General features: G+C 40.1%; 6 protein-coding genes across 6 annotated transcripts; 3 read left to right on the top strand and 3 right to left on the bottom strand.

Moving 5' to 3' along the window:
- Positions 1 to 971: 971 nt before the first annotated feature.
- p2rx7 (purinergic receptor P2X, ligand-gated ion channel, 7) lies at positions 972 to 6,230 on the top strand (the record flags this gene model as incomplete). The annotated part of the gene is made up of 13 exons (XM_083672692.1): positions 972 to 1,090; positions 1,377 to 1,521; positions 1,676 to 1,747; positions 1,896 to 1,968; positions 2,312 to 2,408; positions 2,750 to 2,830; positions 3,046 to 3,187; positions 3,428 to 3,564; positions 3,711 to 3,801; positions 4,550 to 4,615; positions 4,704 to 4,808; positions 4,954 to 5,061; positions 5,278 to 6,230. 13 exons carry the CDS (start codon positions 972 to 974, stop codon positions 5,767 to 5,769), a joined length of 1,728 nt encoding a protein of 575 aa, XP_083528818.1. The 3' UTR covers positions 5,770 to 6,230.
- A 319-nt stretch (positions 6,231 to 6,549) lies between these two features.
- p2rx4b (purinergic receptor P2X, ligand-gated ion channel, 4b) lies at positions 6,550 to 10,637 on the top strand (the record flags this gene model as incomplete). The annotated part of the gene is made up of 12 exons (XM_083673279.1): positions 6,550 to 6,686; positions 6,880 to 7,027; positions 7,308 to 7,379; positions 7,675 to 7,747; positions 8,047 to 8,143; positions 8,252 to 8,332; positions 8,440 to 8,581; positions 9,641 to 9,777; positions 9,859 to 9,952; positions 10,062 to 10,127; positions 10,347 to 10,445; positions 10,605 to 10,637. The coding sequence occupies 12 exons, from the start codon at positions 6,550 to 6,552 to the stop codon at positions 10,635 to 10,637; spliced, it is 1,179 nt and encodes a 392-aa protein (XP_083529405.1).
- Positions 10,638 to 10,815: 178 nt separating this feature from the next.
- Positions 10,816 to 12,203, bottom strand: snrpd3 (small nuclear ribonucleoprotein D3 polypeptide). The gene is made up of 4 exons (XM_083673795.1): positions 12,056 to 12,203; positions 11,706 to 11,847; positions 11,104 to 11,296; positions 10,816 to 10,978 (listed from the first exon to the last, which is right to left on the bottom strand). Exons 2-4 carry the CDS (start codon positions 11,829 to 11,831, stop codon positions 10,908 to 10,910), a joined length of 390 nt encoding a protein of 129 aa, XP_083529921.1. The 5' UTR covers positions 11,832 to 11,847; positions 12,056 to 12,203; the 3' UTR covers positions 10,816 to 10,907.
- A 368-nt stretch (positions 12,204 to 12,571) lies between these two features.
- gucd1 (guanylyl cyclase domain containing 1) lies at positions 12,572 to 17,578 on the top strand. The gene is made up of 6 exons (XM_083673205.1): positions 12,572 to 12,863; positions 13,744 to 13,828; positions 13,947 to 14,112; positions 14,332 to 14,423; positions 14,578 to 14,819; positions 15,368 to 17,578. Exons 1-6 carry the CDS (start codon positions 12,857 to 12,859, stop codon positions 15,457 to 15,459), a joined length of 684 nt encoding a protein of 227 aa, XP_083529331.1. The 5' UTR covers positions 12,572 to 12,856; the 3' UTR covers positions 15,460 to 17,578.
- On the bottom strand, positions 17,545 to 22,925 carry upb1 (ureidopropionase, beta; the record flags this gene model as incomplete). The annotated part of the gene is made up of 10 exons (XM_083673204.1): positions 17,545 to 17,682; positions 17,930 to 18,084; positions 18,724 to 18,766; positions 18,999 to 19,080; positions 19,174 to 19,343; positions 20,514 to 20,672; positions 20,958 to 21,052; positions 21,669 to 21,756; positions 21,937 to 22,108; positions 22,822 to 22,925. The coding sequence occupies 10 exons, from the start codon at positions 22,923 to 22,925 to the stop codon at positions 17,599 to 17,601; spliced, it is 1,152 nt and encodes a 383-aa protein (XP_083529330.1). The 3' UTR covers positions 17,545 to 17,598.
- A 526-nt stretch (positions 22,926 to 23,451) lies between these two features.
- c8h22orf15 (chromosome 8 C22orf15 homolog) lies at positions 23,452 to 24,939 on the bottom strand (the record flags this gene model as incomplete). Its single annotated transcript, XM_083673280.1, has 4 exons — positions 23,452 to 23,665; positions 24,380 to 24,454; positions 24,660 to 24,782; positions 24,888 to 24,939. 4 exons carry the CDS (start codon positions 24,937 to 24,939, stop codon positions 23,514 to 23,516), a joined length of 402 nt encoding a protein of 133 aa, XP_083529406.1. The 3' UTR covers positions 23,452 to 23,513.
- Positions 24,940 to 26,405: the final 1,466 nt, after the last annotated feature.

Consider the following 26,405-nt stretch of genomic DNA (forward strand, 5'->3'; position numbering starts at 1 on the left):
TTGCCGTTTGCTAAAAAATACCTAAAAAGCATGCAGAGGTCTGGAAAACGACCTTGTGAACAGATAAGACAAATATTATCATGTACCAGAGTGATTGCAAGTTTGAAAGTTTTGAGAAAAAAGGATCTGCTTCATCATACATTAAAACAATGACCCCAAACATACCGCCATAGCAATAGGGAGTTTTTCTGGGCCAAATTTTTTAAATTTAAATCTAATTAAACATGCATTTCATTTCCTGATGATAAGATTTTAGGCAAAAAGACGTCAAAACAAACAACAACTGAAGATGGCTGCAGTGCAGGCCTGGCAGAGCATCACCAGAGAAGATACCCAGCGTCTGGTGGGGTCAAATGGGTCGCAGACTTCAGGCAGTTATTGCATGCAAAGGATTGTCATGAGTAGTTTATTTGGATATTATATGATTGTTTCCCAATGCTTTGGGAACCCTGAAATAAGGGGAACATGTTGTACTTTCTAAATGGTGAACCCAATCTGAAAAAAAAAACATTGAATTGAAACTAAGAATCTCTACTTTGACCCCACAGTTATTGTTTCATTCCAAATCCAAATTGTTGGAGTATAGAGCTAAAATAAGACAAAATCCTTCCTCTTTCCAACACTTATGGAGGGCACTGTATGTGTCTATTCTGTCTGTTCAAATTGTTTTGGAAACTGTATGAAAATGTGCAAATAACATAAAAAAGGATGAGAGTACATAGGCTACTTCGTTTCAACTGCGACAAGCATTCGTTTCAACTGCGACAAGCATTCGTTTTATAAATGCATTCTGTTCTAGTTTACACAATGCCGGTGATTATGGACCGACTCTCAAAGACCGGGAATATTGTGGGCTCGGTCAAATTACGGTAACAGCTGCAAGAGGATCTTGGGGGACATGTGATCATCACAGGAAGGAGTCCCAAGAATGAGTCAGAACCAAGAGATTTCTTCCCTCAGAATTATCCGAAATGCCTTGCAAACTGCTAAACCTATGTGAATATGAAACAAATAAACTTGTCAGAATAAAAAGCGTAAGATTGGGGTCGATGAAATGGACACTTAACGGAGTCATACTGATGTTTATCTGGTGAGTAGTTTGCATGAATGATTCAGCTTGCAGGCGAGGAACGCCCCCGCACCTTGACTTATCAAGAATGTGCTATATTGTAGTAAAATAAAATAGCCGAATGAATGTTATAGTGTAGGATCTAGAGTTGTGTCAAAACACGACCAATTGTAAACTAATACTGTATTTATTGTGTATCACATATTTCTCACATCCCCCTATTTCAAACCTTATTTTAAACTCTAACCAGTAATAAAATATTTCAACCATTTGTCATTAAAGCTGATCATAATTTTATATTTTTCAGCATTATGATGCTCTGGAATCAGGCGTATCAAGAATATGACTTTGTGGTCAGCTCAGTCACTGCTAAGGTCAAGGGAGCAGCCATGACCACCTTTCCAGATGGTGATCAAGTATGGGATGTAATGGATTACAGTGGACCATCACAGGTGTGTGTGTGTGTGTGTGTGTGTGTGTGTGTGTGTGTGTGTGTGTGTGTGTGTGTGTATAGTGTAAACAATAGTTTAATTGATACAGTATACTGTACATTTGTTCTGTATTGTACTGTATCATTTATTGTTTTACCTGAACTTTCTTTTTAAGGGAAAGAATTCATTTTTCGTGGTGACCAATGTCGTTGTTACCAAGAATCAAAAGCAAGGAAAGTGCCCTGAGGTAGTGTACCAGTGCAATATTTCTCTCCAGTTCCTTAGATCTAGATTATGGAATGACTGAAAACCTACTAATCTTCTTGGAGTTCAGGCTTCTATTTGTTTATTGTAACTTCCTTGTAGTGGGTCTCAGTGCCTGTTTTAAATTACAGGTCCCCTCTTATGGAAAAGTGTGTCGCACAGACAAGGACTGTGAGAAGGGATTGTGGGAACAACACAGCCATGGTACAACCATATTATATAATCTTATATAGTCTTATTCTATAATGGCTCTGGGCAGAACTACACTAGTCCTCTTTTGATGACTTTTGATCTCTGTTTGTGTAGTCTCTACGTATAGCATCAGTTTCTGCAAGTAGTAGAGGAATTTGTCCATGATGTGTTAAGGTTTGAGGCTGTCAGCTCTTCTCTCAGGGCTCTCTACATTCATGTTATGTTTGTTGTGCTGTAGTATTACCAAACAGGGAGACACATGAGCTGCTAAAACAACAGCTGGAAGGAGAGAAATGCAAGAGCACATTGATTTATATCATAGAAATACAGTGTTTGATTTGTTATTCCTCTTCAGGGGTTCAAACGGGTGCATGTGTGAAGTCTGATTTGACAAGGAAGACCTGTGAGGTGTCTGCATGGTGCCCCACTGAGGCCAAGAAAAAGCCTCCTAGGTAAACAACAACTTTACCTTTAAGAGCACTGCGCTGAACTGTCCCTGGCCCCCTCCTCGTATCAAACTCAACATGATGTGACTACAAATCTCTGCAGAGGGTACTTGGTACATCATGTTATCTCCTCCCCCACATAGACCACTCACATTTACTTGAGTTCCTCTAATGTAGAGGAAGCTCACTGGGCTGGTTCAGTATGAGTATGATCAAAAGAGGAACTTTGTTTCACTTCAACTTTGACATTTATCTGAAGGTTTTGACCATCAAAATCCAGTATGATCAGTATACTGTTTTGATAACCATGGTTTGATTATGCAATTAGTAAATGCTCTTATATCTAGGCCTGCACTCTTGGCATCAGCAGAGAACTTTACAGTCCTCATCAAGAACAACATCAGATTCCCTGCTTTTAACATAATCAGGTGAGACTATTACATGTACTGTATATACTATTTGGAGGTGAACTTGTTGTCTTAACATTTTTTCCACATCACTGTTCACACATGAACATATTCAAAGTAACCCTCACCCCCTCTACAAGGGTGGGTCATGACATGAAATAAATACAATACATAATATAACATTTGAAAACAAGCCCAAAAAAAACAAGCTCATATTACCAATGATTGTCTCATAGAAGGAATATCCTCCCAGAGATGACTGACACCTACTTGAAGAGCTGCAAGTTTAACAGGCGCACAGACCCCTTTTGTCCTATCTTCCGTCTGGGTGACATTGTGCAGGAGGCCAGAGAGAAGTTCTCTGAGATGGCAGTAGAGGTGGGCTGCTCAGTTGGTCACTGTTTCTAACTCATTTACTATTCTCTGACCTTCAATTTGGTTTGTCATTGGGAGATATTAGCATTTAAATCAAAGAGTCAGCATAACTTGCTTTGGCACGACACATATTGGTATGTAAGAGCTGACATTTTGCTGATTAGTTTGTTAACACTTTATGATGAGAGAAATCGATGTCTGGAAAGTTATGTCGATCATATTCACTATCTTTTCTCACCATAGGGGGGCGTCATTGGGATCCAGATTAAGTGGGACTGCAACCTGGATGGGTTCTTGCGAAGTTGTCTGCCTAAGTACTCCTTCCGTCGTCTGGATGAGAAGGAGAGCAACCGAACACTGTACCCTGGTCTCAACTTCAGGTACAGAGTGACTGGCCTGTTGTTGAGGCCAAAGGTCATGTTCAGTTGTGTCCAGTTCACCCATAACTAAGTTAATAAAGGAAAAATGTAGCTCTCATTTTAGTTACATTTGTTTATTACAGTGTTATAACCACTTATGTTGGCAGGTTTGCAAGGTACCACACAGAGAAAGGTGTTGAGGAGCGGACTTTGTTTAAAGCTTTTGGGATCAGGTTTGATGTCATGGTGTTCGGAAAGGTTTGTATGTCTTAATGAGAATTCAATCCTCAAACATTACATCACAATGTCCACCTTAGTAATCAAATACAGTGCCCTCCAAAAGTATTGGAAAGAGGAAGCATTTTGTCTTCTTTTAGCTCTATACTCCAACAGTTTGAATTTGAAATCAAACAATTACTATGGGGTCAAAGTAGAGATTATCAAATTTAATTCAATGTTTTTTTTTCAGATTGGGTTCACCAAAATACAACATTTTGTAAACATACTCCCCCTATTTCAGGGCTCCAAAAGTATTGGAAAAATCAGATAATGTCCAAATACAGCACTCATGTTTAGTAATTGGTCGACAATCCTTTGCATGCAATAGCTGCCTGAAGTCTGTGACCCATTGACCCCACCAGACACTGGGTGTCCTCCCTGGTGAGGCTATTACTGCATCCATCCCCAGTTGTTGTTTGTTTTGATCTCTTTGGTCCTTATGTTGACAGACACCAATAGCAGACTCCAAAGGCAAATGCAAAGCCTAGAATCATTACTAGACATTAACAGCTCTCTTATACCTGCACAAATGATGTGACGGAACACACCTGACTAACTAGAAACACCTGTCAAGCCAATTTTCCAATACTTAAAAAAAGACAACATATACTCCAATACGTATGGAGGGCACTGTATTGTGTGTAATCTTACTGGTGTGCATTGATTAAAGGGCTATATGTTCATTAGGGGAGTGATAATGAAATGTCAATTGATATGCTCTTTTCAGGCAGGAAAGTTCAGCTTCATTCAACTGATTATCTATATTGGATCAACTCTATCATATTATGCACTGGTGAGTGTTATTCAACTGCATTGATCTCCATATTTGAGATGCAACAGTAACAAATGAGAAAGTAAGTGACATAAACTGCTTTTCCCAGACAACCATGTTGATTGACTGGCTGATCGGGACCAGCTGTTACTCTAAAGAAGCCAGACAGAACTACTCAGAGAGGAAGGTTGAGTCTGTCCAGGATAGACAGCAGGTGAGAGTGGGAGGGCATTTCTGATGGAGGTATTATACAGTTCATGACTCTAACCCACATCAAGATTTGCATTCTCATTGCCTGAATGTTGGACGTAAATGTGTGGTGAGACGGAAAACAATGGGACTATTGTCCTCTGTTCCAGTGCCTTCTTTGTGTCTCGTTTGTGGATGAGAACCATATAAGGGTGGTGAAAAGATCCCACAAGAAAAGTTTGCAAGATGTGAAGCCCATCTCCACCCACCTATGCAAGGTTAGCATACAATAACTGTATTTTCCCTATTGGAACCCTATCAGGCATTCTCACCATTTAGATAATGTCATATTTGAGCTCACTTTAGTTGACCCTTTTCTTGTCGGTATTTTAAACCGATATACAGTACCTGCAGTTTATCTACGGAGTGCATATGATATGAGTAAGTTGTCATATACTGTATTTATGTGTTTGTCATGTATCTCCTGCTGTCAGGACGACGGCCAGCACTTGAGAGCCATGGTTGGTGTATTGCAGAGAGAGCCTAGCACTGACAAGCAGCCCCGGCCCCAGGCCCTCCCCAAGCCCAGCCGTCCAGCCTGGTGTCAGTGTGGGTGCTGTGTCTCCTCCCCCCATCCCCAGGAGCAGCTGTGCTGCCGGCGGAGCAATGGACGGTGCATCACCACCTCCTCCCTGTTTGAGCAGCTGGTGCTGAGTGGACCCCTGCTGGAGGCAGTGCTGATGTACAGGGACCCTTTACGTGAGCTGGCAGAGGGAGACCGGATTGCTGCCATGCGCCACTGTGCCTACAGACAGTACATCAGCTGGAGAATAGGGGCCCCACCCATAGAAACCCTCCCTGTTATTCCCAGTTGCTGTGTGTGGAGAATCAGAGAGGAGTGCCCCAGCCAAGATGGACAGTATAGTGGCTTTAGGCCTACCCAAACTACCCCTCCTCCACAGTCCTGTCATAACACACAACTATAGAGAGGATGTTCCAGAATGCTCCGTCATAGACTGCTTCTTGATTATATATAACCGTATGTAATTCTACTGATGCAGTGGTTTCATGCTTTTCAGCCATTAACATTTTGCATTAACATTAACATTACAGAGCCTGAACATTTGATCTTGCCTGCAGACCTTGTGTCCATTCATCATACTGTGTTGGAACCACTTATTACTGTGAGGTAAGGGAAATGGGGCAAGATACTTTTTCTATGACACTGAACTGGAGATATCTGGACATGCCAATTGTTATACCGTTCCTTTGCATGTAACCTATTGCAAACATGTTTTATATTGAAACTGATAACTTTGATATGTGGAATAAATATAACTTTGCAAGTGTTGAGTTGAGTTGATCCAATACCTGATACTCAATACTCACTGACACGCATCCACAATGACAATGCTGATTATGCATTAAACCATAATTTATTTTTCTATTTGAGAGTACTGGCTGTATTATTTACATACTGACTTGATACAATACCAGACAGTGGAACTTCTGTATTCTAGACTTGGTGGGTACTAATATGTATCCATTGGAGTGGAGTACTCTGTACTTATCTACATGTAGTTAAGATATAAATGCAAATAAACCCTTTTTATAATGCCTCCATTCAGTGAGTAAGATTGGCAAAACCAACCTGGTAACCGTTGTAACTTCCATAGGAAGATAATTTGCCTTAGCAGACAGTAACTAGGCTACACTTACTGTACTGAGGGGTATAATACCTCTCCTACCACTTCCATAGTGTGGCCATGGGTGCAGGTTATTGTCAGGGCTTCCTCCACTGTTTATTTGATTATGAAACACCAAGAACTCTTGTGATCCAGAGCAAGCGAGTGGGAGCATTCTTCAGATTCGTCCAGCTCCTCATCCTCTTTTATGTGGTTGGGTAAGTTGGGGCTTCTTTCACATTTGGTTTGAGAATTCTTTTGGACATTGATATTTCTTAGTATGAATGAAGTATAGTTGAATAGTTTAGTATCCCAAGTGTACTGAGGTGTGTCACTGAATTGAAGTGTAGTTTTTCTGTTTTTTTTTTTATCTGTACACCTGTGTGCCCTTGCCCCCTTGAAACCTGCCAGGTATGTCTGCATATGGCAGCAGGCCTACCAGGACACAGACTCTGTGATCAGCTCGGTCGCCACCAAGGTGAAGGGCATTGCCCTCACCAACACATCTGACCTGGGCCACCATGTATGGGACGTGGCTGATTACATCATACCACCTCAGGTAATCTAATGTGTAATGTACAATGTTTTCTGGTCACTTCAGTCATACAGTATTACAGTAAACCTTAAGGGTCCGATTTATTAAGCATTTGCCCCAGGTGCAAAATCTGCACCTGCTTTTTCCAAAGCATAGAAGCATAAAAGATAGAACAAAAAAGTGTTAAGTAAGGTATAAATGTCAACACTTATGTTTAGCTTTGTTTTAGGTGTTTTATCCCTTGTACAAAGGCTTAGTAAATCTTGAGAGAGAATTTCATAACTGTATTTTCTCTCTCTGACAGGGTGAAAGTTCATTCTTTGTGTTGACTAACTTTATCGTCACCCCCAACCAAACTCAATCAAGCTGCCCTGAGGTAAGTTGCTGATGCCTCCCTTTCCTTCCCTCTCTTCTCCCATTGTGCATCTCTTTATGATGCTAAAGCATCTAAAGCTGTCCATTTCTCATTCAAAAGACTGAAATATGTAAATTCTGACATTTGTATTTACTGTCTGAATTAAAAACCTACTGAAAATGTCGAGTGAAATATAAAATGTTACTGTATGTTACATTCATTTATGAGATACAGTATGCTCAATAAATACATTATTTCAGTGGCAGCCAATGTCATTGAATTATTTGAATATTAGTGAAATTTTTATCTCTTTAAGGAGCCAAACCCATCCACCATTTGCATCTCAGACAGTGACTGCACAGAGGGATTCGGTAATGTTCATGGCAACGGTAGGTAGGCCCACGTTGTAGTAAATCATGTCTCCTGAGGGTGAAATTAATTTTGTTAATGTTATTAATGTGTCATTAATGTTGAATGAATTATCTTAGGATAACTAACATCTTGAACTCATTCATAAACTTCTAACAAGTTAATTGGCAAGTTGGCTCTAGAAGAGATTTCCTTTAAATCATTCGTAGTTTTAGACTTATCAGAGGACATTTGATTGACTTGAGAGCAAAAAGCTCTACTATGATACAGAGGATTGAGTATCTGCTCTGATTAGACTGACAGTTTTATTATCTTCAAGGTGTACAGACAGGGCGATGTGTGACCTATTCAGACACGGTCAAGACATGTGAGGTGCTATCTTGGTGTCCACTTGAAATAGACTCTAACCTACCTGAGTAAGTAAGAAAAGTTACACATTATAATGTGATTCATAATGGTACAGTCTGATTGGTTACAGTACCATGAATCGAGCATGAATGTGTCATGTGATCTGTATCTCATAGACATGCCCTACTGACAGCAGCAGAGGACTTCACAGTGCTGATCAAAAATAGTGTGACATACCCAAAATTGAATTTTAACAAGTGAGTAAGAAATGTTCTTCACTTCTTTATGTTACGATTAATAGATAGTCAATAGACACATACTGTGGCGAATATATGATTAATATTCTGCTTTTTCACACCTGCAGAAGAAACATTATGGCAGCGGTCAACACCTCATACCTAAAACAATGTGAATTCAACCGATCAACAGACCCCCTCTGTCCCATTTTCCGTCTCAAAGACATGGTCTCTGAGGCTGGTGAGGACTTTCAGACCATGGCTGTCAAGGTACTGTATGCCTTAGTAAATGTCCATACTACTGTAGATATACAGTGCCCTCCACAAGTACTGGAAAGAGGAAGCATTTTGTCTTCTTTTAGCTCTATCAGTTTGGATTTGAAATCAAACAATGACTATGCGGTTAATATAGAGATTCTCAGCTTTATTTCAATGTTTTCTTTTTTGAGATTGGTTTTACCATTTAGGAATTACAACCATGTTTATACATAGTCCCCCTATTTCAGACAAAAATATTGGAAAATTGGTTTGGTGTTTCTGGTTAATTGGTGCAGTCAATGTCTAGTATTGATTCTAGGCTTTGCATTTACCTTTGGAGTCTGCTATTGATGTCTGTCAGTGGACCAAAGAGACGTCAATGAAAGTCAAGGAAGCCATTATGAGGCTGAAATATCAGTCAAATCAATCAGAAACATAGCCAAAACATTAGGCCTGCCAAAATCAACAGTTTCTAACATCATTAAAAAAGAAAGAAAACACTAGTGAGTTCAGGAACGGCAAACAGGCTGGTAGGCCAAGGAAGGCTTCTACAGTGGATGACCGAAGAATGCTCACCATGATTAAGAAAAAACAAAACTCTGCATGCAAAGGACTGTCGACCAAATACTAAACATGAGTACTTTATTTGGACATTATATAATTTTTTCTAATCATTTTGGAGCCCTGAAATATGGGTAGTATGTTTAAAGAATGTTGTACTTTCTAAATGGTGAACCCAATCTGAAAAAAACCCCATTGAATTAAAGCTGAGAATCTCTACTTTAACCCCATAGTATATATTTTTTTTAATTTAAAATCCAAACTGTTGGATTATAGAGCTAAAAGAAGACAAAATGCTTCCTTTTTCCAATACTTATGGAGGCCACTGTAACAGTTTTTATCAATGCAATGTTACTGTACATTGCTATGCAGTGTTTGACTTGTACTGTAACTCGATTCAATAAGAGAGAGGGTTTCATCCACCAGGGCATTGTGTGGGCTATGGTGTAACTCTCGACATTAAGTTATCCATCTTAATTATAAAATAGGTTTGTGGTTATGTTTGTAAAGGGTGGAATTCTTGGGGTTCTGATTGACTGGAGCTGTAACCTGGACTGGCCAGCACGCTACTGTCGCCCCAAGTATACCTTCCGCAGGCTGGACAACAAAAACCCTGAAAACAATGTGGCCCCTGGATACAACTTTAGGTTAGATTAACAACCTTTGGTTATGATACCACTACTGAGAAAAAATAAAGCTCTTTAACAAGATTGTGTCATTTCCTACAGGTTTGCAAAGTACTACAAAAACAGGGATGGTCAGGAAACAAGAACCTTGATCAAAGGATATGGAATCCGATTTGATATCATTGTTTTTGGAACGGTGAGACTCAACATGAACAGAAACGTATTATCTATCAACAGAGTTCTTGTGTTTCCATGACTATGACGACGACAACTATGTTTCTTCTTTTCCACTCATATCTTTACAGGCAGGTAAATTCAGCATTGTTCCAACCATAGTGAACTTGGGTGCATCACTTTCATTCCTCAGTCTGGTATGTCTTTCAGTGGACTGGCTTTTAGAATACTTTTAATAAATGACATTGCATTTCTCTGAGACATACTGTATTGGCCTGTGCAATGCTTCCAGGTTCTCAAGATTTAGAGTTGATCTTTTATCTAATATTATGAATGTTACCAATTAAACCATATCTGACTCTTAGTAAGTCAAGCGTTGCATCTCTGTGATCGACTGTAGTAATAGGTGAATGCAGGTGAATGCAGTATGTGACTGGTTTATCCTGACATTCATGAAGAGAAGGGATTACTACAGCAAACACAAATTCACATATCTGGATAACACTGATGACACTGTGAGTGGCTTACTCCTCAATCTATTATTCTCCTACAACAAATGAATTATCCTTTGTAATAATTTTACTCAAGTAGTATGGAATTCCTAATTATAACTCATAAATCAGTCCGATAATCTAAGTGATATCCTGATACAATCTTTATATTTGTCTAAATAGCTGTCTCTAGGTACTTCTTACGGAACCCAATAGAGCCTGCAGAGATTTGGTGGACAAGTGGGACACTATTATTGTTGTTCTGACACAGCACCTGCCCTCCAACCTCAAGCATGTACTTATTCCCTTGAATTCTAATGATCAGTGAGCCTGTTCAAATGTGCAGTGTCGTGTACATCGATACAACTTTTCCCTAATAAAAGAACACCGTAAATGTAAGAAATTCATTTTAATAAAGAAATTGAAATTCACATCATTGTTCACAAACCAATGAACAGAATAAAGACAGAAAAACAATTTAAAAAGCTATCGCCTTTTCTGGAAAATGTTTCCTCTTCCCATTCCTCCACCTCCACGTCCTCGACCTCTGGCAGCCACTAAAAGAGGGCACAGAAAATTAAGAATTGTTAATTTCAATGAAAGGGTCCTGCTGGCATAATCTCTTTGGCAAATCCAGCAGGACACCAGTGGTGCTGTTTAGGTCTAAATGTCATAGAAGTACCTTGTGCTTTGAGAATGGCAGCTTTGCCTCTTCCTGCTCCTGCTCCCTGGTTCTTGTTTTTCATGCTCTTGAGCATGGGTGCGTTCTTTAGCATGTCTGGGAGTATCAAGAATCGGATCTTGCTGCCTCGGATGTACACCTGCTCAAGCTGGGCAACGCGGCCATCTCTGTGGGTCACTGTGATGTTGGCCATCTAGGGAGTGTTGAATAAATGTGTTAGGGTATTTTAGATAAGATAACTTTATTGTCCCTGGAGGGAAATTGGTCTTGGACAGTTAAGTTTGAAATGTTCACATATAGTCCTCTTTAAAAGAACCAAACTCAGTCCTCTGAGCCAAGAGGTGAAGAAAAAGTAAATTAACTCAAGTTATTTGTGTATTCACACTGCCCTGTTTGAATGGGGACTTGGTCCGTTCTCACACTTTAGGTCTGCAGTGCAGTTCGATATGCAATTAATCAACCATTTTGGTTCTATTAAAGAGGACTATATGTGAAAATACCCTGAAATGTTGGCGAACCGCTCGAGATCACGTGTGAAAATACCCTTAGTTTAATGGGAAACTTGTACGAAAGGTTAGGTGTGCCAAGGACCTTGACATTACCTGGCAGTTCATGTTGTCCTCAGCTTCAATGAGTTTCCCACGATATACCTCCCCTGTGTTGGTCTCACAGGTAACGATGTGGCCCTCAGCTTCATGGAGGACTTTGATTGGTACTCCAATGGACATCTTTAAACAGGTCTTTCTGTGTAACCAAGCAAAGGAGAACACGTTTATTATTGCTAATATGTTCTAAAAACATCACGAATTTCCGATCAAATCATTGAAACATTTAAATAAAAGAACACTGGTCGATTTGCACATAGGGAAGAATTGGCGCAGCCATACAGCGTAAGACGAGCTCTGCAGCTTGCAGTTGCGCGCTACTGGGCAAGTGCTCAGCAATTTCTTACCTTTTAGATGCAAGTCAGGAGCTAAGCGAAAATACAGTTAATGGAAATATGTGTTCGCTTTGTCTATGTAATATGTACAAATGTCCGAACTTCTAAAGCAACTTGCTGTTTCTCCCTCCCTCTCTAGGCTTCGTTTCCTTTATTTCCGGTCTCAAACTAGACGAGACAATGTTCCACGGCATGTGTGCTGTACCGTGTGTGCTGCCACCTGCTGGCTAATTGCTGACCATGCACTTCTATTCAGTTCACCTGTGTCTGATCCATGAAATATGAGGCATAAGAGTTTTTTTGTTGTTGTTACTAGCATAATACTCTTGTATAATGACAATATAACAACAGCTACACCAGCTCACTAAATTATACAATTACGACACCTGAAAAATGATGTGTGTATTCTCATTTGTGCCCAGCGTTCCTCTGGGGGCAGTGTACTAGTTGCTGCTGGTACTATGAGGTGCACACTAGAAGGAAGTGGCTGAGTGTTTAGCTATTAGCTAGCCAGAAGCTTTTACAGAGCTGTGCAACTAGTCGCCGAGCAACCTGGAAAACATTGCTCAATAACTTATTCTTCCAAAATCGAGTCGTCCTGCTGTTATCCAGCAAGGCAGCTTTACTAAAGAATCGATCATCAAGTTGACCAAACAAACTGGAGTAGCTAAATAATAATAAGTGTTAGCTAGGTAAAGCCAATTGGGTTGCTAGCCAGTTCTGGCTACATTAGTCGTCACTCTTCATGAGGCAGTAAACAAGTCTGACTAGCTTGGATTTAACCTCTAGCAGTTAATAAGAACACCACAGAGAATGACAGGTAAGTGTCTGTCCAAAATAGTCTTCACATTATAATGCTAACAGTACAGGAATTTTAGCTTCATTATTATGCGCACAGTCAGAGCAGTAGCCGAGGCTAGGGACCTACTAGTTCTGGTCCAGGGCGTAGTATGGCATGCTAAAGCTGAGCCGCCCTGGACTCAATACAACACGTCGTTGGTCTCTTGTCTAACGATCAATTCTTTAGTGACTGTCTCCAATACGTGCGTTACTCACCAAAGTACTGATGTTGCTGACATTTTTTTTTCGTATGTGCAAGGGTCTCATTTCTCCAAAATACGAAATAAAGAGAGAGAAGAGAATCCGAGCACTGTTTACCGTCTCCAGTTGTTTTAGAGTTGAGATGTCACGATTCACGTGGTCTGTGGCGCACTGGACTAAAAAACTGGTGACTGTCAACAAAGTAATCGATTATCATTTATTTCGTGTTTTGGAGAAATGAGACCCTTGCACATAGGAAGGACAGGATGTCGACACTCTCAACATCAGTACTTTGGTAAGTGACGAACATATACATTGAAGATGGTCACTAAAGAACTGGCCCTTAGACAAGAGGCCAACGACGTTCTGTCAGTGTGACGAGGCGTTTGTATAGGCTCAGACCAGAGCTACTACTACTACTACTTACTTGGCTAGTTGTATTGCTAGCTGTCTTTGTTTTGCAGGCTAGGTAGCTATGATTAGCTAACTAACAAGTTAAATTGTGATCAGATTGCATACTAGATGGCTACTAGTGCCACCATAGCCATCTAGGCTGTTGTGCAAGACATTTGTTATCACAGGGCTATAAGTTAGATAAAAGCGATACCAAGACTAGATCCTTTCTTTCTCGCTCTATCAACCATGTATTTTCTTTTCAGATGATGTCGTCCTGCTGAATGTACCTGTCATTAGGCAGTTGTATCACTGGGACTGTGGATTAGCCTGCTCGAGAATGGTTTTAAAGTAAGAACACATCTAACTGGTAGAGATTTCACCATAATCTTACTGAGCCTGGATCTTGGAAAATGATACAGCTGAGGACCCAACTTAACACAAGTGTCATACTGTCCAAATTTGGCAGGTACCTCCACCCTGTGAGTGATGAGGAGTTTCAGGGTGCTTGCTGGGAGCTTAAGCTGACAGAGAGTGTGTGGACTATTGACCTGGCCTACCTCATGTACCAGCTGGGGGTCAGACACCGTTTCTGCACTCAGACATTGGGTGTTGACAAGGGCTTCAAGAATCAGGTACGGTGCAGATGAAGAGCAAGAAGTTGACATGTAGTTTAGTATGTCATGCAATTGTTACTTAAAATATGCCTTAATTGTCTAACGTTGATGGGGTCTTAGGTTTGGGTCACTGCTTTGTAAAACTGAGCTGTACAAATTAAATTTGATTGATTGACACCAATTAGAATGAACCTGAGAAACTTAAAAGTGTTTGACTTTAAACATTTTTTGGTCCAGTCTTTCTACAAAAAGCATTTTGATACCGAAGAAGACAGAGTGAACGAACTCTTCCTGAAGGCGGAGAGCAAAGGCGTGGTGGTGAAAAAATGGTTGGTTTGTTAACTTTTTAAATCAAATTGAAATAAACATGCATTAATAATGAATTGTTTCACCATAATCAGCTTGTCTAGGTGTAGTAGTTATTGTTTTATCAGCTTAAACTAATCAACTCAAACTATCTCCCTTTGTGGATGTTTCCTGTAGCTCTGTGACAAATCAGGAAATCCAGGCCCATCTTGACCAGGGCCATGTGGCCATTGTGCTGGTCAATGCTGTGGTCCTCATGTGTGAACTCTGTGCTTCGCCTGTCAAGTACTGTTGTTTCCTTCCTGTGGGACAGAAGTGCTTCTGCAGAAAGCCAGAATACCAGGGTCACTTTGTGGTTGTGTGCGGCTTCAACCGAAGCACAGGCTGTATCTTCTACAACAATCCTGCATATTCTGACCGTGAGTCTTCCCTCAAAATAGCTTGACATGTCCCAAACATTTGAAACAAGGGAAAAAAACCTGCACTCACTGGATTCCCTGTTTGGAGTTTTAATTCATAATGTCACACAATCAAACGCAAACTCAGCATTTGGGATAACAAAAGTCACTCCTATATATAAACTACATCGTGCTGTATCTTCAAGTGCTTCACAATGATGATTAGTAATAATAATAGTACCAATCATAATATGTACAATACTATATTACCCCCAAATAACAAATACAATGTCCAAAACATACACAGGCACTGACAAAGCACCATTCATTAAGTATTATTGTGGCTCAAGTCCAGAGTCATTGTATTCTTGGGCATTCAAATTCAAGACTGAAATGTTTCTTACACCCACAGCCTAACCCTGTACCATCACCCAGTGTGCCCTCAATACTGTGTTGCTTGTACATGTAACCAAAAGGTTAAAGGGCAACTTCTCTTGGCAGCCAACTCTGAGATTGAGTAACATTGAAAAAAAAATCACATTGACAAAAAGCCTTTGTGTGTTTTTCAGGCGTGTGTTGCACCAGCATAAATAACTTTGAAGAAGCTCGAATGAGCTACGGGACAGATGAGGATATTCTGTTCATCTTCAAGGAGAGCTGATGGCTCGGGGACAATGACGATGCAGATGGTCTCTACATCATCACGCCCCACCCTCACTGTGATGACACCAGTGGGTCTGCAGGTCCCCGAACTGGGATCACTGGCTCCAGCTTTAGCCAAGCATTGTAGATCACCCTGGGCTGTCCTCTCCAGTGCTAACATGGCTGACTGCTCACAAAACACACAGCGCCACTCCAAAGTCACCATCCCCGTTTCCCCTCATGTAAGCCCAAGGCATTCAGTGTGTAAAGGAGTAACAGGTGGAAACAGTATTTTTTTAATTTTTTTTTACCTTGGTAGAGAGACGAGCATAGAGTCCAGACAAAATGCATTTTATTATGCTCTCTTTTGTTCAGTTTTAATTCAGTTAGTTGATTCTAGTAATTAACATCTGAAATGGTGAGCAGTGCAGGACTTTGAAACCCTATTCATAATCCTGAGTGGTTGAAATGCTGTTTATTGATAGCCAAGTGGTTTCTAGCCTAGGAGTGGGGGACAAAAAGTGTGCACATACAATACAAGGGCTGACGGCAACCTAATGCATTCTTAATGGTTTTATCAGGCATGTTAAGTGCAAGTCTTAGGGGTATAGCTTCTTTCCATCCTCAGACTAGCCCTATCTTATTTTCTAAATAGTTACTTTGATTCAATTTGTTTTTATTTCGCATATTATTTAGATAGTCTAAATAAAATGTGAAATATTATGTTACTAACAGGGAATAGAGGGAGAATTCTTCTGAAAAGACTCAGGTAATTAATGTCCATGAAGTCTGATGATGTTGTATGACAATAACAACCCCATGTCGCAAGCGAATTCTCTTAATGCAATACTCCTTTGCCTGTTTATGGAAACCAAATCTGCCTGGCAAACCTACATGTCAGCGATCAGGACATTATGATCGACCTCAGTCTGCTGCTTTGGATAGACTCATGCTGTGTGCAATGATGATTACAGTTCTTGTCTGTCATTCACATTATGGGTGTGCTCATTTAGAAGGCAGAGTCCATGTTTATTTCCTAAAGATGTTTCTGTGCTGCACTACATGCCTAAGCAGTGTGAACTGAACTCTGAGTAGTGTAGATAAATGCCTTGCAGGTTTTGTTTTAAGATAAGTTCACAGGAATCATCAGATGTTTTCTGTTGAAAACAGGAGACTAAGAAAAATGACACCTTTCAGTGTCACTCAACTTCTTTTCTTTTTTGTTTACATTTTGGTATCATGGATGAAGTTATTGCACTATGGTTTTTGTACCAGCCATAATTATGTATTATTTAAATTTAAATTTTATCATGATTGGGAGACAATCCTATCTAAATGGGAAGGCAATGATTATTCCTGGTTGTGTATTTTTGTTATAAACAAATGGAATGTTTAAAACGGCAAACTTTATTTTTATGAAATTGTAATCAATAAAGGAATATGAATACATTGTCTAGGGTCTGTTCTTAGTTAAGTGGATTGGTCCATTCAGATCCTCTGAATGCTCTTATTATGTTTATTTTGAAGAATTTAATTCCAAAATGCTTTATCCACAATCTTTGAAAATGCATTTTCTTTCCAATAAAATGATTTCTCTTATGAAATAAAACCCTTTATGATAGTGAAAGGACAGTAGCCACGCTAATCATATTCTTGAAGATCAATTGTGATTATTATAATTTATTATAAAATGTCACCTGACCAAACATTTAGCAAATAGATACTGTACAGTGCCTTCAGTAAGTCTTCACCCCCCTGGAGTTTTTCCACAACCTGTTACAACCTGACTTTAAAATAGTTTTATTAGATTTTTTTTCTCTCACAAAATACCGTATAATATCAAAGAAAATTATGTTTAAGAAATGTTTACAAATTAATAAAAAATTAAAGGCTGAAATGTCTTGCGTCAATAAGTATTCACCCCCTTTGCTATGACACTCTTAAAATTTGCTCAAATGCAAAAATTGTTGTCAACAAGTCACTCAATAAGTTGAATTGAGTCCATCTTAATGCAAAGATAATGGTTCATGTGATTTTGGATCATCCTTGCACTCGATAGACTCAATTCAACTTATTGAGTGACTTGTTGAAGACATTTTTGCATTTGAGCAAATTTTGAGGTTGAGATGCTCCCTATACTGTAGATCACATGTATCCTCTACTCTTTCACAATGTTGGGCATGAAGTCATGCTTGACCGCCCGTGTCAGCTCCTCTGCATACTCGTCATATCTCCCAGTCATCTGTGGGTACAGTTACAACATACATAGTATTGTAGTGCAAACTTCATATGCAAATGCAATATTGATGGTAACAAGAAGAAAGGACAGATAAAATCAAATCTAGGTGGAGCCATGCGTTTCACAATAGAACATGACAAGAAACCTATATTACTGCCAAAGGCATTATTGAATGAAATGCAGTAGCTAGTGCAAAGAAGGAGGCATCTGGTATGTGTCATTCTTTATCAAATATGTTAAAGTAGCTCACCTTAAAACTCCACTTGTCACTGATTTGTCTGGTCAGGTTGAGGTCCAGTTCGGTCACCAGGAGACCGTCGTTGGTTCTGGAGAGGCCAGGTGAGCGGCTGCCATCTGGGGCCGCCACGTAGCTTGAACCATAGAAGTGGCCAAAGTCTTGATGAGCTAAGGGAGGCAAACATGGTCACTAAACAATCAGCTTCCTCTGTCTGACTAAACAATATTGGTTGCTGTGCACATACTTGTCACTATTACACCTAGGCTTGTCCGGTACCTGTATCTCCCAATCTTGTGCATAATACAACTCAGAGGAATACCACCTGGGTGACATATGTGGCCTAGTGTATCTACCGGGTCAGATTTCATGGACATGTAAAACTAGAGAAAAGAACTACATGTTCATCTTGCAACCTCATACATGGGTAATGAGCTCTATGGGTAATACTGTGCTGTGCTCTGCGGCTGCCATCAGCAACATGACACTTGTTGACATGCCTTTTCTTCTGAACTCAGATGGTAACTAACTGACTGACTGACTGACTGACTGACTGACTGACTGACTGACTGACTGACTGACTGACTGACTGACTGACAGACAGACAGACAGACAGACAGACAGACAGTCTTCTGAAGCCTTTCCTTTTTTGACATGCAGCTATCCATAAAAGCATCGAAATCATTGATGCGACGTATGTCAGATTGTTATGATGGTAGTTGATAACAGTGCCCCCCAAATATAATCCAACATTATAAATGCATGATACTATCTATACATTATACACTAGTGTTCCAATACAAACAAACCTTTTTTTCCATCACCAGAGGTGAACTCGTTCTTGAAGTGCTCCTACATAAAACAAGAAGAGAGATGCAGGTGCAAAATATCATCATCAGAGAACATTACAGCATGATGGGTTCTACATAAAGAAGCCAGTAGTGGCTTGTGGGGCTGTACATAGGTAAGAGGATACCATACCCATCATACTACAGTTTTTTATCTATGGAGTAATAGGATCAGTATACTCTCTGAACCCAAATTTACAATCAGGCACATTTTTGCTTTGTGTGATTGTACTTACTGTCCCAACACGGTTGATTCCGCAGGTGAAACAGTGGTTTGCAATAGCTGCATTCCTAGCCTCGATAGACCACATGGGCTCACTGTAAAGCATGAACAACTTAACGTTAAGTGCCTCATTCCACTTTAACTTTTTAAGTAGAATACACTTCTGAAGTGTACATTGGCCAGCTCACCTGAGTGCTCCAACAGTAGCAGAGGGGTTGAAGATGATCTCTGCTCCATTCATACTGTACATGAACCAGTTGAGAGGGTGATGGCGCCCATAGCAGATGTTCACAGCAATCTTTCCAAACTGGGTCTGAAACACTCTGTGGCCGGTGTTGCCCTCCATGTAATATGTCGACTTAATAAGGATGAAAAAGTAACATGTCAAACCAAAGCCGTGTAAGCCAGTATTTATATATAAAAAAAACAAAACAAATTAATGCTGAAAAAAAATACTGATAGGCATCAGTGGAGCACAATGAGTGGAGCACAATGTCCCATCATCGGCATGAACATGTATAATCCACTGACAGTTTAGCCGAGGATATGGAGAATGCATTGAAATATGCAACAACAGCCCATTGTTTTCATCTAGTAGTGTGAGAGTAATATAGTATGATTTAGACCCCAGCATACAGAGAATACATAGACCGGAACAGTGTTGAAAGCCATAATTACACTGGCTATGTTCCTCACTTTGAGAGGATGCAGTCTTTACACAGTGTGGACATGCATATGACACTGTAGCACACAGAGATAAAAGAGACAGGGTCAGGAGCGGGACAGGGAACCTTTGTTGTGTTCATGTGCAGTATAGCAAGGCCGAAGTAAATATAGAATATATCTGGCAGAGAAGGGATTCTAATAGGGACTTTTCCCATAGCTCCAAATTGCATCCCCACTCATTAACACTAATTTATTTATGTCACAAGAGACCTAGCTCTTAATTCAGCTTTGTTATCGAAAGGAGTGCCAGAGACATGTAGTTATTGGGAGATCAACAGATGAGACACTATTAATTTTATGTGTACACTCTGATCTCCTCAAGACACAAACAGTTACATAACCTTTCAGACATGGGATGAAAAGACGAATGGGACGAAAATCACATATATTAACTTTCTTTCAAAATAAAGGTCCCCCAGGTCCCTTCCTATTCAGCAGTATTGTATTGTAAACCTGTGATTAAAATACTGCCAGTGGGATTTAACGCAATTCTTTGAAGCTGACCATATTCTGTGAAAAAAGGAGACAATGTCCAAGGTAACTTGTGGACAACGATAGGCACAAATGGGAGGCATCACCAGCATAGAGACAAGGAGGAAGAACATGGCTCACACATCTCGCTTTTGCTGGGACTACAGTACTATATCACTATTGCTCATGTATGAAGTGAACATGTAAAGCATTTTCAACATCTTAATTTGTCCAGTACTGTATTGTTTTCCATAAAAGAAAATGATTTGGGCTATTGAGCAGTTTGTGAACCCGAAGTGAGCTGTCACACTGAAAATTATCCGAAACTCACCTCATTGAAGTCTCCCACCCGGGGAATGTGATTCTTCCTGGTTTTGCCCAGCACAATGCCTGAGTTGGAGACCACTACTGCCGTGTTCCAAAGAGTGCTGTGCAGCTCGTCTCGCTCCAAGATGGGCGACACAACTACCATGTTGTATTTCTTTGCTAGCTGATAATAAAACAAGAGTGTGTGAGTGTGGGTACTCTCAAGCAGAATCAAACTCTGATCTATGAAGACATCACTTATCACCACCAGTTCAATCTAGTCTTCTTGTCAAATAAAACAATTTGGTATTAATAATGAATAGTATCCTAGTTATTGTGCATACATGTCATACTATAATCTGACATTAATATTATTATTTGTATATTTGACAATTATATTTATCCCTACTAGTATCGCCTTGGACACACATGGTAGATTCCCATGCTGTGCTGACCCCTGACTTCTCACCTCTTGACAGAAGCGTGTGGTGTATCCTTCTTCTGCCGACTCAGCAAACTCTGTCCACGGTTCCTTCTCCCGTGTACAGAAAGCAAAGGGCATAGCTGTGGGTAACAAAGCAGGCTAAGCTCTCAAACATGAAGAAGGTGGAACAGACACTGTATTGCACTTACACATATTCAGCATATCAATCAGAAAATATTCATACCATGCATGCACTACATACTGTATTTCAAACATGATCTTCCGTTACACCATGATAAGCAGTTTGATGCAAACCTATCCCTATCATAAATAGTTGGGCAGGTGGTGAGTGCACCTCCCCTGTGGAGTGAAAGTGTGTGCTTCTGCATTGGGACATTCAGCAGGGTCAGAGGGATGGACTTGAGCATGGGATCCTCTTTCATCACAACACAGCAGAATGCCATTTAGGAGCCAAAACAAATGATAAGAGACACCACTTACAGGTAAATTAACCAAATTGGCCCATTCATATTACTTATGTCCACAGTAAAAGAGAACAAACATAATTTATATTATATTGTGTAACATCCCACTCTCTATAACAAATTGCAGAAGGAAAATATGTGAGAAAGCATTGCAAAGTGCAACACATACTGTACTGTTAGCTCTGACACCCCAGTGGCAGAGTGCCACCAAGGTATAAAGCACTGTTTACTGTAAGCATCTTTAATTAGAGAGACTTTTAATTGCACTCACTCCAGGCCTCCTGAAAGCAGACAATGTTGACACCACACATGGCCGCTACATGCACCATCTCACCAATCCGCTTGTGGAGGGCTGTGATCTGTGCAGAGGGATAAACACTGAGCCCCATTCTTTATCACAACTCATAGTGAGGGCTTGAATCAGCAGCGGTAAACACACACACTTTAATAATGAGTGGAATTTAACTAGGGGTACTTTAAGTGAATGAACAATCAGTGGTTGTAAAAGGGAGATTCAGATGTAGTCAGTCCTGCCTGACCTGATCCAGTACAGGGGCATCAGTGGGTAGAACGATGCGGTTCTGAATGAGGCCAACCCGGACGGTCCTGGGAGGCCTGAGCTGTTCCTGGGACGCCTCAAACATGTACCCCTGCAGCTCGAACTTCCTCTCTGAAGAAGCCTCTACTGCACATGCTGGGAGATCTAGCTTCCTGCAAGAGAAAGTCAATTATGCTGGACATAGTTAATCAAAAAGGGTGATTACAGGTGGGAAATCAACTCATCAAAGTGTAGAAGGTTACAAGGTCCATTTATTTTAAGCCTAAAATAAAATGTTGTTGGATCTAGTTGAATCCTCCTGTCTTGATTTACAGTTACCCTGAAATAACGTACACATTTATGTTTTAAAGTCTGAAAAAATCTGTGGGTATCAGTAAAATTACCAATGAGCAGCAGACAATATTACAGATTGCACCTTTAACAAAGGAGGTTGCTAGGCTTCTGTATGTGGTCTATATATTATTATAAACACAAATTGCATAACATCAAAATAGTATTGTGTCCATTTGGCACTCGTTCTGGTTAAGGGCTGTGCAAATACAATTTGAGGCAAGTAGGCTGCGTTAAAGATGTGATTGGTCAAAGTCCATAATGTAAATAATTTACTCGTGAAAGAAAATCAGGGTGAAAAATTGAAAAAAAGGTGACTGTCAGGGATACTAGATGAGCATTTTCTTACACATTTCAATTAATAGTTGCTGTGTGGAAGTGTCGTGGATCTACTTTATTGATCCCCGAGGGGAAATTAAGGCATGTTACATGTATAGTAAGACTTAGTTTCTCTTTCTTGTGTAATGATTTTTGCAGACTGAGACGTGATCAAGACAGAGGAGGCAGCATGCAAAATCATCATCGCATAACTCACTTGATTTCCTTTCCGAATAAAATTCGTTTAACTTCTTTCAGCTCTTCCTTTGGAATGTGCGTTTCCAAAGTCTTCTCCAACGATTCAAACTCAGACGCCGACATTGTGAACTCAAGGCTACAAGTTGAACTGTCTATTCCTACTAGTGCTTTCGCTGAACTGAACTGATAGCCCACCTCGTCGACAGCTATTGGTTAAAGAGAACATTATTCACTTTTTAACCCACTTCAGCGATTATGCAATCAGTACGATTTATTTTCGTTTCGCACCGTCGTGTCAAGCTGCACTCATACTTTACACTCTACCCTAACCCAGTTGACTACAAATCTAACAAAGATTATTGACAACTATACCATTGACTTGTTCAGCTATTGAAACTTTATTAATTGCTATTTAGGCCTATAGGTTTGCAGAGTCAGATACCATGCAAGGAGAGAATGGTATGTTGTACCCAAAGTCTTAGGCCTTTAGGTCTATTAGTATAGGTAGACATCCACATGACAATACATGTCACTTGGTCATATTACACAGTGATTTAATACATTTTTTTCTGCTGTAAGACAACAGGGTAATTCATACAGTATATCCATTTCTGTGTAGGACTGGACAATACAAATATAGTTATCAGTTCTTCAGCCATATCCTTCACCAGCCTGTTTACCCATCAGTCTCAAAGTTATGATGTACTGTAGTCACTGTTTGACAGGGTGGCTCTTCTTGTTTCCAGCTATGGTCTTGCCCCGGACTTGGTTCACGGAGCTATCCCTCTGTGGCCAGCCTTTCCTTGAGGGCCCACCTCTTCTGTCCCGCTCCTTATTAGGGTTTGACATCTTCTTCAGGACCTCTGAGGTAGATGGGACAAAATGAATACAATACAGTATACTGTATATGGGTACACAACATGAAATCAATATGTTATTGACGAGTGGTTAACTTGATGAGTGGGTAACTTCATCTGAATATATTAAATAATTAGTTAATAGTTAATAGGTCTAAAATCTTTTGGGGGTAATTAGTGGTATGCAAACAAAAGCATTGAGTGTAAAACATAATAATTTCACTGGCACTGTAATGCTTAAAAGATTGTGCCTTACAGATCTATGTGGGTTTGCTCAAGGTTAGTGCATGCATGACAAGCCATAAGAGTCATATTACATGCACAGCTCCACTTTTGACCATTAGGAGGCCACAGAGAACCAATTCAGACCATGCTTAGAGGCACTGAACTTGGTTATACAGTATATTGTGGTTTCAAGAAGCACTGTCCATTTCCAATGTAGTTCACATTCAGTATTGCCAGTGTTCTTTTCTTTTCTTTTTTTCACCTATTGTTTTGTTCTCTTTTCACCTGCTAATTTGGAAATGCTGTAATTTCATACAACACCCCATCGGAAACGAGATAATGCATCTCAAGGAATGTCATCCTTTCGATACAATTTCAAATAAATATATAGATAAATAAATACAACATGTGTGTATTTGGCTTTCATAAGATTCTTTAGATGCAGGTGTAGGTCCTGGGTGCTGTGGATGAATGTACAGTATTTTTTGCCATTACCTGCTAACTCCGGATGGCTCTTACCCAGGTCATTTAAGAGTGGTACATACTTCTGTCCTTCTGACCCATCACCTCCTGGAGGAAATAAGGTGAATTAAAGATAACATGTGACTATCATATACTGTACAGTAGGAAGATACATTTGGTAATCCCATTTACTGCATGTTAACTGCAACAGAGTACTCATCTAGGCAATGTGAACACCCCTTCTTTTGACATGAAATGTTGCTTCCAACATCAGGTACTGTAATGCTAGTGCCACCATCATAATTCAACTCACTGCAGACTCGTATGAGGATGTAACACTGCCTCTCCTTCATCAGGCTACTGGCTTGCTCCAAGCTCTGCTCCTTCTCATATAGATTCATCATCTCCCCTGACCTGTCCATCAGGTCCACACAGTCTGGAGAGCACAACATTACAACATTTTTGCAGGGCTTGTTCACAATGTAGTTCACAATGTAGAGGCTCTGATGTTTAACTGTGGATTTGAGAGAGGAAAGAGTACCTTGAGGTTCCAGATCACACCTTTCTTTCAAACTATGGATGAAGTTCATCATCCTGCATTCCAAATTAAACAACTCAATTCTGCGGTCTGTCAATGCAAAAAAACAAGCTTAACTGTTTTCATGTCTTATGACATTCAGAGAACAACAACATCTAGATCAACCTACAATGATTTCATTTAAAAATAAATGTAAATGTCATTTGAAAACAATCTGATTATACAGTATCTCTCTACTGCACTTATATGTCATAATGACATACATTGGCATGGCATACTTCTCATTACAATTTATTAGGTAAAACTCTTGGCCTCCAATCAAATCATGCAGATGACAGTATTTTTCACTTACCCCCAAACTGCACTGTGACAAACATTTCACCCACTCTCTACAGCATGTAAAACGCTTCAGAGAAGCCCTCTACTGTAGCCACCTCAAGTAATGTCACTACAAGTAGCTGAAGTGCTCTCTCCTTTCATTGAGCCAATGGAATAATGAGTTTGGGCTAAGCACACAGGGCCACAATAGGGGGTGTTAAATCAATGTTGTTGACTACAGTCATACTTAGTGATAGAGTCTCAGCACTGAGGTAAAGGCCATTGTGAACGGCTTCTACAGTTGCTCTGAACAAACAGCTGACAGCGTCTGCTGCTATCCATAGGGAATTTTAAAATCCAAACCTGTAAACAGTTTTGAAGTATTGCAGAGACAGCAAAAATGTTGATCTCATACACACATCTCTAAGCACATTCCCCCTGGCCCTGGGTGACACCCCTTCTGTCTCCTTTCAAAAGAAGGGGGGAAGGACCCTTTTATGTGAAGAGAAGGGACTGTCCTTGTTAGTATCCATGGAGTCTATACACAGACAGACAGGTCCTCTGGCTTTTACTGCTACTTGTTGAACACTGAGTTCTAACTAAGCTACTGTGGGGGATGATGTAGAGGTTTTATTGTTGTCCGACCACTGGCTGAGATTAATCACAAGACCCAACAAGACCTGTAGAGCAATGCTGCTTTTCCAAAGAGTGAATAATGACAAGCCTGTCCTTTCTTATAAGCTTTAAATCAAAAATGACTTGCAGTACGAGAGCAATTGGACATACTGTAGGGTATAGGGAACTATTTTTAAATCTACATTTTAACGACTAGTTGATACATTTTAATAGAAGCACTGTAGTCCATTCATTGCATGGCCTACTGACATGCTATACCAAGCAGGGCTGATGAGATTAAGCCATGAACACTGGGATATAAATAAACTATGACTATGAAGACAGAGAATGTGCATGGTTACTGTCAACTACTGTGTGTGAAAGTTATATTGGTAACTGTTAAAAAGGGTGAGTTATTGAACGCCAGCTTAGTAATGACAGAAAGACTTTATCATGCAGAGAACAGCAGTGATCTAGAGCTGGGAGGTCTCTGTAGCATCTTTAAAAAGTGCTCAATGCTCCTGGGAGAAAACATTAAAAACAGAGTATGCCCTGTGCCCTGTAACCTGAAATCATCAAGGGATTGGG

This window comes from Argentina silus (assembly GCF_951799395.1).
Source record: "Argentina silus genome assembly, chromosome: 7".
Taxonomy (NCBI): domain Eukaryota; kingdom Metazoa; phylum Chordata; class Actinopteri; order Argentiniformes; family Argentinidae; genus Argentina; species Argentina silus.

Bases quoted from the DNA above. Each gene is read 5' to 3' on its own strand.
- snrpd3 (XM_083673795.1), bottom strand. From the start codon at position 11,831: ATGTCCATTGGAGTACCAATCAAAGTCCTCCATGAAGCTGAGGGCCAC. The intron at 11,297-11,705 runs GTAATGTCAAGG...AACACTCCCTAG, and splicing joins AGGACAACATGAACTGCCAG to ATGGCCAACATCACAGTGAC. The intron at 10,979-11,103 runs GTACTTCTATGA...GCCCTCTTTTAG, and splicing joins TGCCATTCTCAAAGCACAAG to TGGCTGCCAGAGGTCGAGGA.
- gucd1 (XM_083673205.1), top strand. The intron at 13,829-13,946 runs GTAAGAACACAT...CAAATTTGGCAG, and splicing joins TGCTCGAGAATGGTTTTAAA to GTACCTCCACCCTGTGAGTG. The intron at 14,424-14,577 runs GTTGGTTTGTTA...TGTTTCCTGTAG, and splicing joins GGCGTGGTGGTGAAAAAATG to CTCTGTGACAAATCAGGAAA.